The sequence below is a fragment of the Anser anser genome (assembly GCF_964211835.1).
Source record: "Anser anser genome assembly, chromosome: 11".
Taxonomy (NCBI): domain Eukaryota; kingdom Metazoa; phylum Chordata; class Aves; order Anseriformes; family Anatidae; genus Anser; species Anser anser.
Genome location: NC_139732.1, coordinates 6,333,800 through 6,346,830, shown reverse-complemented (window position 1 = coordinate 6,346,830; position 13,031 = coordinate 6,333,800). Strand labels below are relative to the sequence as shown.

General features: G+C 36.9%; 1 protein-coding gene across 6 annotated transcripts in view; it reads right to left on the bottom strand.

Moving 5' to 3' along the window:
• Positions 1-13,031, bottom strand: part of ADCY7 (adenylate cyclase 7) — a 61,469-nt gene that overhangs the window by 19,191 nt on the left and 29,247 nt on the right. For all 6 annotated transcript variants that reach the window (XM_083794824.1, XM_083794823.1, XM_083794828.1 and 3 more), the window contains 8 exons: positions 12,308-12,834; positions 10,876-11,076; positions 8,697-8,858; positions 7,753-7,902; positions 5,326-5,474; positions 4,914-5,025; positions 3,508-3,635; positions 3,104-3,262 (listed from right to left, as the gene is read on the bottom strand). In XM_083794824.1, coding sequence (XP_083650950.1) covers positions 3,104-3,262; positions 3,508-3,635; positions 4,914-5,025; positions 5,326-5,474; positions 7,753-7,902; positions 8,697-8,858; positions 10,876-11,076; positions 12,308-12,478 — 1,232 coding nt within the window. In that variant the 5' untranslated portion in view covers positions 12,479-12,834. The remainder of the gene's footprint in view (positions 1-3,103; positions 3,263-3,507; positions 3,636-4,913; positions 5,026-5,325; positions 5,475-7,752; positions 7,903-8,696; positions 8,859-10,875; positions 11,077-12,307; positions 12,835-13,031) is intronic.

The following is a 13,031-nucleotide window of genomic DNA, read 5'->3' as shown; positions in this document are numbered from 1 at the left end:
GAAAAGAGTTGGAAAAGGTTTTTTTTGGTTTTTTTGTGTTTGTTTTTTTAGTCAACGAGGAGGACAATTCTGAAAGTCTGTCTTTTCTGACTGAAACAATTCGAGTGTAACACAGCATCAACAGCAACAGACTTTTAATGGGAGCAGCTAGCACTTGTCTGTATCTGCTCATGTTTTCCCTTGGATGTTCTTTAGTCCAATATCCTGAATCATGTATTTCCATATAAATGATGAGTAATACCTTTCCACAGAATCTCTCAACAAGAGACTTTAGTACATTCATAGGAGTGTACGTGTGTATATATGTATATAAACAAATATATAAATACATTTTTGTTATATTCTTTCTAGTTGTTCATCTTCCCACTGCTTTTCTCGGTTTCCCTTGGCACTGAGGGGTTAACTACTGTGCTGTCATTCCTACAGCCTGTCAGCACAGAGCTGGGAGCAGAACATTTCCAGAATGGAAGCTGACAGCACTACAGAAAGGAGATCATGGTCCCATCCATCTCAACTTCCTTATCCTGCAGAGGATACCTGAAGATAATTTAGCCAAGACCTGGAGACCACTGGCCACGGCTTCCCACAAGGAAGAACAAAAAATTCTTCAGTTCTTTCAGAGTTAGAAGGTAAGAGTTTTGGAATATAGAAGATACATGGTTTTGTTTACTGGTAATTGTCTCAAAAGACTGTTTTTTCTAATTGTTACCTTAGTTAAGCAGCTTTGTAGTAGAGGCAAACCTTCAAATCTTAAATTTTATAGCCTGCTTTAGATCATCATTTTCCCCTCTATCGGAACTGAAGCATACTGAGTGATGTCTGTATTAAATAAGCACTAAATCAGTCGTGTACTGCAGTAAGTTTCCTGTTTTTTCTACTTATCTCATTTGTTCAGTATCCATAATTTTCCAATTTTATCAAGAATCCTCTCCCCTCTTCCCAAAGTCACACACTATCATAGCACATTTCAGATCTCACTGTATATGTCTTTCTATTTAAATGACTACGCTGACAACTCAACAGTTACTGATGCTTACTGGACTCCAAAAGTTGCTAAAGCTGCCTCTCAAAGGCGAGTTTTAACACGCACCAAGGCACCTGATGTTAGTGCACAATATCTAACATATGCACTCTCGTTTCCCTGTGCTAATGTGTATGAGAATAACATTATAATCTTTCAGGCATACATTAGAGAAATAGTCATAAATGCATTTTTAGTTTTGGTGTTATGTTTGTTATTTCTGCTTTACCCGTGTATTACATTGTTATGAATACAAATCTTTTTTAGTTTAGAAAAGAATGAGGATATTCAGTCAAAGGAAATAATATATTTATAAAAGGAGAAGTTTCCCTGCATCCTTTCAAATGTCTTCAGAATTTCTTCATTGACAGAAGCCCAAAACATATATACTTCCTGTTTTAAATAAAACCCTCAAACTGCTCCCAGCGACAAAATTTCTGCTGTCTTCCGAAGGAGCAGAACTAGCTAGGATTGCAAGCTATGGAAAATCCCAGACAGATCACTGTTCCACAGAGGAAGCTACATAACAAATAGAAATCCCCCCCTTCCCTGTGAGGCTTAGTCTTCCAGGAACGGAAGGTTTCCTTCAGCTAGTTTTAACATGTGAAAAGCAAGTGCTAGACACGTATAGCTACAGAAATTATTAACTGTAATGTTTTGGAATCAACAAGCCAACTTAAAAGATCTTCAGTCTTTAAGAGAGAATCAAATATAAGCATGACAAACATAATGGAATAATCAGCTTTTAACGTTAGGCAATAGTCCTAAACGTGACTAAAAAATAAACTTTCGTGCCATGTTCAGAGTCATGTTGTCTGCTTTACCAACAAAAGAAATTTTACACCTCCATATTCTTGTTTCATCATGCAGAATCACAGTAAAACACTCAACCTGGATGGCATTGCAACTGTTAACTAAGATCCAATTCGTTTGTTTTCTGTTACCAATGAAAGAAAAGAACTCATATCCCCTTACTATTTTGCAGAAAATCACTTTAAAGTTACAGGATTTTACCTAAAAGGTGTTCAAGGCATGCAAATAAGATGACACTGATGATACAATGTCCCTACTTAGAATCACTTTCCGAGAGAAATGAGTATCTTAATGCTTAATGTTTTTTTAATGGCAAACATATACCCCTCAGAATGTCATTGCATTAGTAAGCATTAATTTGCACAGGCTAATAAGAACATGCAAAATTACAGCATCATTTGGGAATGGAAAAAGGAAAAGCTGTAATATTATCTTTTTCGTACAGACTAAAAAAAAAAAAAACAAAAAGAAAAGAAAAACAAAGTTTTTAGCTCAATTCTAATCTCTGATTCAACTTCAAAAATAGAAAACAGATACATTTTCCTCAACGTGGAACATATAAAGTACTACTATTTTTAGAAGCATTTATATTTGTCCTTTTCAATAAGGATCTTCAAAAAGACAGCAAAAAGATCAACCTCAGGCCCAACACTCCGCACTGCTGAGCAATACACAGCAAGTTACACTACTGCTTTGCCTCAGTTCTTCCACCCAGGACTACTCATTCTGCCCATGACAAATGCTATGCAGAAAGAATACACAACAGTCAACAGCTCCAAATTCTTGCTTGGCCACTTCTCACCAGGATCTATTTTAATTTCTGAGAGTTGGGGCTTGTGGAGTGTTTGAATATAGAGCTAATATCAATTGGTCCCACCTGATTTATATGTCAACAGAAACATCAGGTGAATATTCTGCTTTGCCTTGTCAACATAAGAAGTGCATCTATTCTCTATCTAAACTTAAAATTACAGTACACAACACAAGTTAACATAATGCACTGCTAAAGCCACACAACTTTCTCAAATGAAAGAGAGGTCAAGAAGTAGTAATTTTCCTGAGAAAACAATTGTATAGCTCATTGAAAAGTAACCATCAGAAAATATTAATATTTTACTGCTCAGGTAAGTAAGTACACATTTGACCTATTTTCTTCATGCTATTAGGATGATTTGCATTATGGCACAGTTACAAATTCCAGACTCATAAGCCACAATTATGAAAATGGTGATGATATAGTGAGCCAGCACTGAGAGCTAAGGTTCTCACCCAGGTACGCCCGCAGACTCCATGCGGTTTGCTAAGGAAACGTCGTGAGACCAGACATCATATTGCCACTTCCGCAGGCCGATCACACCGCACAGCACGTTCCCAGAATGAATACCAACTCTCATGTTGATGTCCACGCCTGTGGCTTCTCTCACCTGCCTATGGAAGAAGGAAGGAATATGTTTTACATTTTTGACTTTGTCTCTTCCTTCTGGAGATCTATTAGGGTTTATTCTCAACATACACCCACTGCAAAGACAAGAGACAAACTTATGACCTAATGTATAACTATCAAACTACAGGTAATAAATGCTTTTTGAAGGTCATCAAGAATACTAAGAATGACTGCATTCAATATCTTCATAGACTCTATACAATTAAAAAGTCTTCTGTGCTATACTTACTTTATTGCTTCACACATGTCAAGTCCCATTTTAACACAGTTCCTGGCATGAACCGGCAATGACACAGGTAGGCCTGAGACACAGTAGTAACAGTCTCCCAGGATTTTTATTCTCATGCATTCATTCTCCTGTGAAATTAAAGTAAACTTATTTAACGGAAAAAAGAAAAAAAGTGAACTGCAAGTAGGCCAATTACACCAAAACTAGGACTTGTCTACACCATTTTGAGAAAGTCAGGCTCCATTCAATCCTGTTTGAAGCAAAACCTACTTCTAATTTTCTGCGTCCAAGTGCCTGGAAGGTATTAGATATGACTACTTCAGGCATTTCTGAAATAAAATAATCTTATTTATTTCTTACTTTATTCTTGGAACTGCTGGCAGTTGAGAAACTATAAATGAAATTATAGCAGTGAAAAACTGTCAAAGAATTTACCATCTGAAGGATGAAATCTAATTATCTCTCTTAATATTAGTCTTTAATTTATTAATACCTGAATAATAAGTGGTTTGTTCACCTTTTCCTCAATTTCCTCATGGCAGTCATATAAATAACATTATGTAGTGACATAAAATCTGCACAGAATTTAGGGAGAAATTAGGGTTTGACTGATGATTAGAGATAGCTTAATTTGGGACAGCTAACACCTTCACCTGCCTAACCATCCGTACTGTGGGAACAGCTCAGCAATTCTTCCATCAACTCTAAAGTACCACAATTTACAACCAGCCTAAGTCAGTGACAATTTATCAAAATAAGCTGTTCTCACTCATCAGTCCAAGCCTTAAGAGAACATGTCATTCTCTAACATCTGAAGCCACCCCGTAGGTTCTGATTAAGTAAGCTTAGACAGTCCTGTGCTTCTCTGTTTCAGAGATCTCTGGGGTACCTTTAGGTCAGAGCTGGTAGACTTCAGTATCCAGCCAAGCGTCCAGGTTAGCCATGGACTTTTATTAGGTAGTTTATTAGGACGCCTACAACATCCTCACATTGTGGAAGAGATGACTGAGAATATTTCCTTGCGGGATAAAAATAGCACAAAAAGCAGCAATCTCTTCTTACAGCCCAACCACAGAGTTGCAAAAGACCTTGACTCACTAAATCCAAATATTTTTTAAACAGTGCAATTTGCGGAAGAAATTCAAGCATATCACTCAAAATCTTAAATCTGTACCCAAGGAACAGTTGCAATGACCAAATGTATTTAATCCCAACTTCTACTGTAGCATAAAAAGCTGGTGGCAACTAGGATGGCATGACTTATTCCAAGAGTTCTTAATAGCTGCTTCAATACAATTTAGTAAATATGAAACTTTTACTTTCCAGCACTTGAAGTTTTAACAACTGAATTTTAACTGAATGAGAGTAGTCTTTAATCCCACTATACAGGAAACTGCAACACGTACCTTTGCAATCTGATCAAACTTTCCAAAAAGTTCATTCAGCATTACTACTAGTTCCTTAGGAGAGCAGTCACTGGCAAGGCGAGTAAATCCCACAATGTCTGCATAGAGAATGCTACACAAGGCCAAAAGGAAAATAAATAAATAAATGATGTATGAAGATATGTCTATTCCGCAGTCAGCTGAAATATTAAAATGCATTTAATGGAAAACACCTCTCCCTCAGAAAAAAAGGGCTAAAGTATCTCAACTCATTAGAAGACCACACTTGAGTTTGGGACAGATTATCTTTCAACAGGAAAAAAGTCCACTTCAGCCTGGAAGTCTACCTCTGAATTTTAGTTTCACTGGACAATATGCACTGGTAAAAACTAGCAGCTTATATTAATATAACTACTTTGGAAATTAAACTTACCTTACATTTTGGTGTCTTTTTACATACAGACTGTGGAAGTTGTTGTCATGCATTTGCCTATTATCATTAGTTTCCTTCAGTCGCTCTATGATTGCTAGCTTCATTTCCATAGATATATGAGCTGGCAGTATGGATAAAAGCAAATTTTCCTAAAGGGGGAGCAAAAAAATTAATGATGCAAAATTCTTCATATAGTAACTTTGAAACTGCAAGATTTTAGTGGCCACAAGAATTAATTAAAGATATAAAAATTCCTTATTTAAATAGCCTTTGCATAATGCATGTCAGGTTCTCCAGAAAAGACTGTTCCATTTCAGTTCTCAAAAGCAAAAACAATGATTTTACATTTAAGTGCGTTACATAGGTTGCTGGGTTTTTGGTTTGTTCCTTGTGCTCTAGATGTCACACCTCTCTAAGTATGAAACAGGAGAAAATTAAATAAATAAGTCAGTATTACTAAAATTTCTAGATAAATTATTTTTTTTCCCAACCAACCTCAGGATTACGTTAGCATCTGATAAAAATTCTGATAAAAGCTCACGCTCTATAACTAGTAATCTATGCAGCACTAAAAACTCTTATGCATTCACAAATGCTGGAATAAGTAGCTGGGAACACAGCAGACACAAAACTGACAACATGCTGCTGTAGCTTAAACGAACCAGGAACTGATGCCACTGAAATAAAAGTCTTCTGAACTGAGTGAGAATAAAGACTTGTTATAAACCACTTACGCTATTCAACTATTCAGTGTGCTGCATGTTTTGCTGGCTTTGTCTTAAAAGCCTGCTCTTGAAAGAAGAGAGCACCACGTTGTTGGACAGAAGACAAAAGGAGAGTAGTTTTAGCTCAGGAAAGACTCTGCTGCACCATAGAAAGAGCCACCACAGAAGAGAAAATGTTGTGTGGAGCTGCTACAAGCAGAAACTTTTTCAGATAACACTACCAGCAAAGCCAAGAGATTGTGTAACTGAGTAAAACTCTGCCTGTTTGGACTAAATCTGTCCACTTTTCCTGAGCAAAGGATGCAGCAGTACACAGATGGGAGCAAGTTGCCAGGGTTGCTTAACCAGCACCTACCAGCAAAAATAAATGCCTTGGGATCACAGCAGGAAGAAGGGGTCCGTCAAGTACTTGACTGAACTAGCCATAGACTGCAGTTTGGCTTGAGGCTGCCTCCCAGAAATAGAAACTACTTCTTCCCCTCCCCTAGCATTTTAGTATTAAGGGAGTCAACTTTAGGGACCAATTTAAGCCAACAACAGAGCCCCGCTGGATGTAACGGGGCCATTTGATACTGACACATTATACAGTTTTCCAGAAAGTGATGATGAACCCTGACCTGCATTTCTCACATCATTTCCATTGGGAAAAAGTGGGTGGCAAAAAGGCAGCTCAGAATTGTCTGACAAATTACAACACAGATGAAAAGTAAACTGCCTGTAGACTTAAGCTCATCTACTCTTCAAACAAGCAACCACAGAAGACATGCAAGTTACCACATCGCCCAAAGATGTTATAGAAAGCACATTGCTTGTGTAAGCTGCTTAAATACTTCCCTGGCTGTTGTGTAGGGAACAGACTTCTGCTAGGGTTTTCATGCAGATTTGTCATCTCATATCACTAGACTATCATCAGAGGACAGGCTGCACCAGCAGTGTGACATTTTCTTTTCAACTCAGCCAAGTTGGTCACTTTTCAGCCCCTTCCTTTCATCTCATAACTTGTGGGCAGAGAACTCAGCACACATCAGCCTTCTAGAGCTGCCAACTTAAACCCTTAACCCAACTTATACCGGGGTAAAAGAAGAAAGGCATACTAGTTTCAACTGATACTTCTTTACAGTCCTTCCTCAGTAGAAAACTCATGTTCCTTGCCTACTTCTTTAAATACCGCTGGAGTTTAGAGATATATAATTTATAATCATACTCCAAACAACACCGTAATGTATTATACTACTTTTTTTTCTGCCTTAAGTTTCAATTTTCTCCTTCTAGCAAAAGAAAGACTTTGTGAGACAAGAAAATAAAAGAACAAACGTTGCAGAATTACAAAGCAAAAGCATGACCAAGGGAAGCACAAAACTAACCGTTGAAGTTACCTTACAAGTATTTGTCAGGACATTAAGGACATTTGCTTTTAAGTTACCAGTCCCTTTAACTTTTTATACTAGGAGAAGTTAACTGAAATAACTGGCAATTACATTCCTGTTACAAATATTGTGATTTTCGTACAGACAAGCCACACGGAACAGCTTCCTCCCTTTAACTTCCTTCTTTTGTTACTAATGGCATAACTTTTGACATTAGGTAGGTATCACAAAGATCAGCCCTAGCCTTTCAACAGGCATTAGTCACAAACCTGATAAAATTACACCAACTTTAGAAATGAAAACAAGCAATTCATAACATGAATTATTTCACTTACTTGTTGCCTCTTTTCAATCTTCAGTTTCATTCGGACCTGAATGCACTTTAACGTGTACCTATACAAATCCCATGAAGCAACCTGCATTTGGCGTTTGTGAAATGCACCCATCAAGTTCCCACAAAGGAAAATGACAGCATTGGCAAGTACCTGCACAAGAAGAAAAATATTTACCTACAGCAGAACAGCCATTGATCTTTCACCAATACACACACTTACTAGTCCCTTAAAAAAAAAAAAAGGGTATTCGCAGGCCTTAATTTTCCCCTTACCCTGTCACACACCAAATCACGGCATTTCAATTAGCCAGGATGTGCCTGGGAAATATAAACTAACTTACACAGTGTCGGGCATTCCTGTACGAACGTACAGTAGTACAATGTAAAAGAGAATTCTGCTGTATCGCTTAACACTTTCATTTGCAGACACCAGTGTTTGATTTAGGGATAATCCAGCCAACAAAGTCATGCATCAGCATACTGTGTGAAGTCTGACAACATCTGCAAAAGAGCTGGGGTGCTGCTTTGAACACACCCAATTAATAAGCTTTGGGAACCCTGAAAGGCACCTGTAGCACTCCCAGGGGCAGCAGCGGCCCTTTTGATCCACCCAGTAGGCAGTACCAGATGAAGTAAGATAGGACCCATCTGAAACAGCACAGATTGGGAAGAAAGATTGTGGCAAAGTTTGTTGTATTTTAAGTAACATGTTAAAATAAATAAATAAATAAATCTGCTTCTTCCACTCAGGTCAGGAAACCCAAATGCATGATAAATGAAAATAATTATGTTATCATAAAAGCATGCAAAACAGATGTTGGTCCAAGCTCCAAATCCTTGAATTGTGTGGACATTTGGTACTTATCTAGACAGGATAGTTATGCCAGTATCAAATGGTAATATGACTAGGATATTTAATTTCTTAACCAAGTAGCTTCTCCTTACCTGAAACAGAAGGGATCTCTTGTCTGCCTGAGAATCCTTGGATAACACACTTAGAACAATAATATGGGAAAGAGCAGAAAGAACACTAATTATAACTGCATCTCTCATCCCAAAAGGTAGCATGGTATAAACTGTGAAGATTATGAATAGAAAGAATGGCACCTTTGGAAAAAAACAAACAAACAAAAGTGAGTCACGCACACACTCTTACATGTTATTATGTTCACCAAAAATCACTAAAGAAGAAGGAAAGTAGCAGCATTCTTGCCTATTTTCAAGCCAAACAATAAAATATTGACATTTCAAAAGCACAGTTAAAAACATGAGGGAAGTAACCCTAAAATCTTTGGAAGAATTAGCAGCTATAAATTCATAGATAAAATGGTTTAGCTGACATATCACCTTTAATTTTTCCAGTTGTCCTCGTTCTTTATCCTTAATTTATCCATTACAGCTGAAGATGCACTTTATACATTATGTATCAGGAAAAGCACATTGCACAGATAGTAAAACTGAATAGAAACAAATTCATCACCTTCTCCAAGTCAGTATTCTAATCCTAAAACCACCAGATCACATTTATTTTCTCCATATTTGATAAATACTTCCAAGTGCTGACAGAAGAGAATAATGCCTATTGCCACTACCTACGTATTTAACTGCACAGATTTTACAAAATGCCCAGTGGTCTGCTACACTGCTACAGATCAGAAGGAACATCTACAGAACTTATATCCATATTTATAGATTTGTTAGAGCGATACGCTCTTACATATGGAAACTAAACAAGACTGATCAGAAGAAAATACTGCAGCGTTCCTGACTCAGGTCTCTCTCTTCACTGCAGCTCAAACTTGCGCTGTTCCAGACATCAGCTTCCTTCAAGGAAGTCTCAAGGCCCAGACAACACTTAAATGCTTTGCCAGTATTAAGCAGATTGCTTGGCTGGGTCAGAAAATAGCAAACAAATAAACAAAGGTTTTCATCCAACAAAAAAGTAACCTTTGCACATTCATATTTACTATTTCAGCTGTACCAAAAATCTTTCTACTGTATTTACAACCCTATCAGACTGTTCTGAATGCTGTGTAATTTTATTTTTTTTTTATAAGCACAGGCAAGCAAAGGTCATACCTGCATTTAAACAGTAGCCTCAATCTGTCATAAATTCGTAACTTGTGATACAATTCTGGAATTCACCTATTCGCTTCAGCTTTTTAATCTATGGTCTCCTTATGTTTTTGGTTTTAAATCAATGTTATTACCAAATTACAACAATGTAAGACATTGACTTGCTGCATAGAAAGCAACAAAACCAAATCTTGCTTCATTACATGGCTGTACCTATAGTTAAGAATAGTAAGTTTTGTTTTCTTCCTAAGGTGGTATCTTCTTCCTTAAGTCAAAAAATACTGAATAGCAACTGTAAATACTGATGCTGGATCCAGGCCATAATACAAATCAGATTTTGGTTGTTTAACTCATAATTTATATCTTTCTTTATTTGAAGTAAAGAGGGGAAGGGGAAGAGTCAGTAAAACAAGATAAAAACTCATTTTTATTTCATTAAAAACTCTTCTGTTTACATTATGAAAGTTTAGGAGGAGTTTCCTACAGATTATGATATTTTTGGCATCATGAAATTGTCTGTCTTCTGATCAGAGATACTAAGTAATGGACTTGAACCGCACCCAGCTATGCCAGGATGTGTCATTAATTCTTATTGTTCACTTCACCTCTCCCATTGATTTGAAAAACTGCTCCCTAGGGCACACCCAGTTCTAGAGTCCTTAATACATGTCTTGAACACCACTTTGACACACAAATTAACAAAGCAAGCATTATTAACAAAAAATTCTCTTAAAGATGAATTCATAATAGTTAGTATTTAACCTGCTTAAATAGAATTAAAATTACAACTTAAAGATGCAATTTCTGCATAAATTTATGCAGTTATCCAATTTTCTTAGCTCAACTGTATTTTCACTACCAGAAGAATACAAATGAAAACTGGCCACAATATAAACCAATAAAATCAATTTAGGAAAGGGAACCTAGATCTCAAGAAAAAAAATATTATTATGCAGTTATAATGTTCAGAAAAAAATAAAGCACACAAGTAGATCTATATATACTGACCAGTTCTGTGGAGGTACATGAATTACCAGGAAATACATACCTGTTCCCATGCTGAAAAATCATTTTCTCTTTCAAGAAGAGGAATATATCCTATGGTTAGGAAGCAAATCCAAATCATAACTCCAAATAATGTTAGCCATCTCCGAAACAGGGATTCGATACATAAAAGTAAGTACATGACTGCAAATATGACCAGAACAACACATACTGCAATAATGAAGGCAAGATGCATATTTGCTTCCTGCAAAAACAAAACAAAGCGTTATGTTTGATCTAACTTTCTCCTTTAGTAAAGATGGAAAATGCATCTATACAGTCCTGGAAACAGTTTAATTAGCTTTAAAATATGCTAAGCTGAGTTCCTAAGTAGTCAAGCTGTGGCAGTGTTAATACTTTCTGGTATTCACACATAAAGAGATAACAAATACTACTATAGGTACCCTGTCTGTCCAGTTTCATCATCATCATTTCCCAAATTAGTCTTTTTGTTGTTGTAAACTGTTATAACTATACTATATTGTACACAAATAAACATATTTAAAGAAGTCAAGCTTTGCTAAAAGGGGTGCAACAACTGTTTTCCCAGGTTTTACGGCAGTTGACTTGTAACACATATAAACAGCACTGATATTTCTTTCCATTTTTAAGGAATAAAAGCTAAACAGGATACGAGTGCAACTGGTATGATTAAGTCACTTTCTCATGAAGCACTCTATTTGGAAAGCAGTGTAAGAAGGCAGTGGAGGATTTTAACAGCTCCCTCATTACCCTTTTACAACATCATCATTAAATCAACTCCCCTTTTTACCAGGTGTCAACTGGGCTTACTTGAAGAACACTTTTTTTTTTAACCAGAATCTTATTATGCTACACAACAGCAAATTTCTTTAAGATGTACCTTTCCTATGCCTATAGGATCCCTGCACTTTGCTAAATGACTACTGATTCAACAGATCTCCCATTATATTGTGGGATTGTTTGATGTCTTTTTAGTAAATAAATAAATAAATATATAAATCCTAAAAAAAAAAAAATCACATCAGGAGTTCATAACCGATGTTAATTTACATTTCTTAGATGAATCTAAAAACAAAGTTTAAAAACAAAACATGCAGGAGACATTTTAACTTACGATTTTGTTGTGTCTTTGGCCCCACTATTATTTATTTACTATCATAGCCACTACTCAGAGTAGATTACAATTTATTCCTAATATATAGGAAGGGAAGAACATGCCTTCTCCTAACTGTGCATGTGTAAAAAAACTATCTTGTCTCACGCTATCCCTTCAAAAGCATACACAGCATTATTTACGTAATTACTTGATTTCTTTCAACATCAAACTTTCATACCACATAGCTCAAAAATTACTTAACCAGAAATGTTGAGTGCTGTTTTATGTGTATGCTATTATACCGATTCCTCATCATCTTTGAAAACACTGGATACCACCAATTAAATAGTATACTCACATCTTTGACAAAAAAGATGATAATTAGTGTAGTCCAGAAGATGATTGCAATGAAGAGCAGCAATAGCAGGAGTGGATGCTGCTGGCTTGTATAGCGGTACTTCTCATAGAGAGGGTCTGTTATCCTGCAGTCATCGTTTTCATTGAAGAAGTATTTACCCTTAGCTGGCATTTTATCCCAGGTTGGCTGCTATTTCTCTCAGTTCCCAGGGCACGCAAAAGGACCCAGCTGAAGCCTCTACTTCAAAGAGAATGTCTGACTTTTCGCTGCCGCCTCTGCAATCTTTAGCCACGCTGAGCACCCCCGGTTCTCCGATTTTACTTCTCATGAGCACTAACTTCAGATTCCCGATGCAACCAAAAGCAAGAGTTAGCGTCCCCAAAACCAGGGGCTATTCACCAGCTCCAGTTCGGAATCTCTAGATCAACTTGTATGTGTGTGGCAAGGATTTTTTTATTTTCTTTAAATTATTTTCAAAGTCTCTACCTTCTTTCCATAAGGTTGAATTTCACTTCCTGAGATGAACTCTGTAGAAAAACAGTATTATTAAGTTAGGTGTCTTCAGACAAATGGGCAACATGTTCCCCCCACCCAAAAAAGCACACTTAAACTCACTATCTGCATGCTCTAAAGAGCAGCAACTGAAAGCTGCTTCTGGCTCTCAGAGTGGAAGCCCGACAGCCCCCTGCACAGGCGATGCTGTCTAACAGCCACAGAGGCAGGG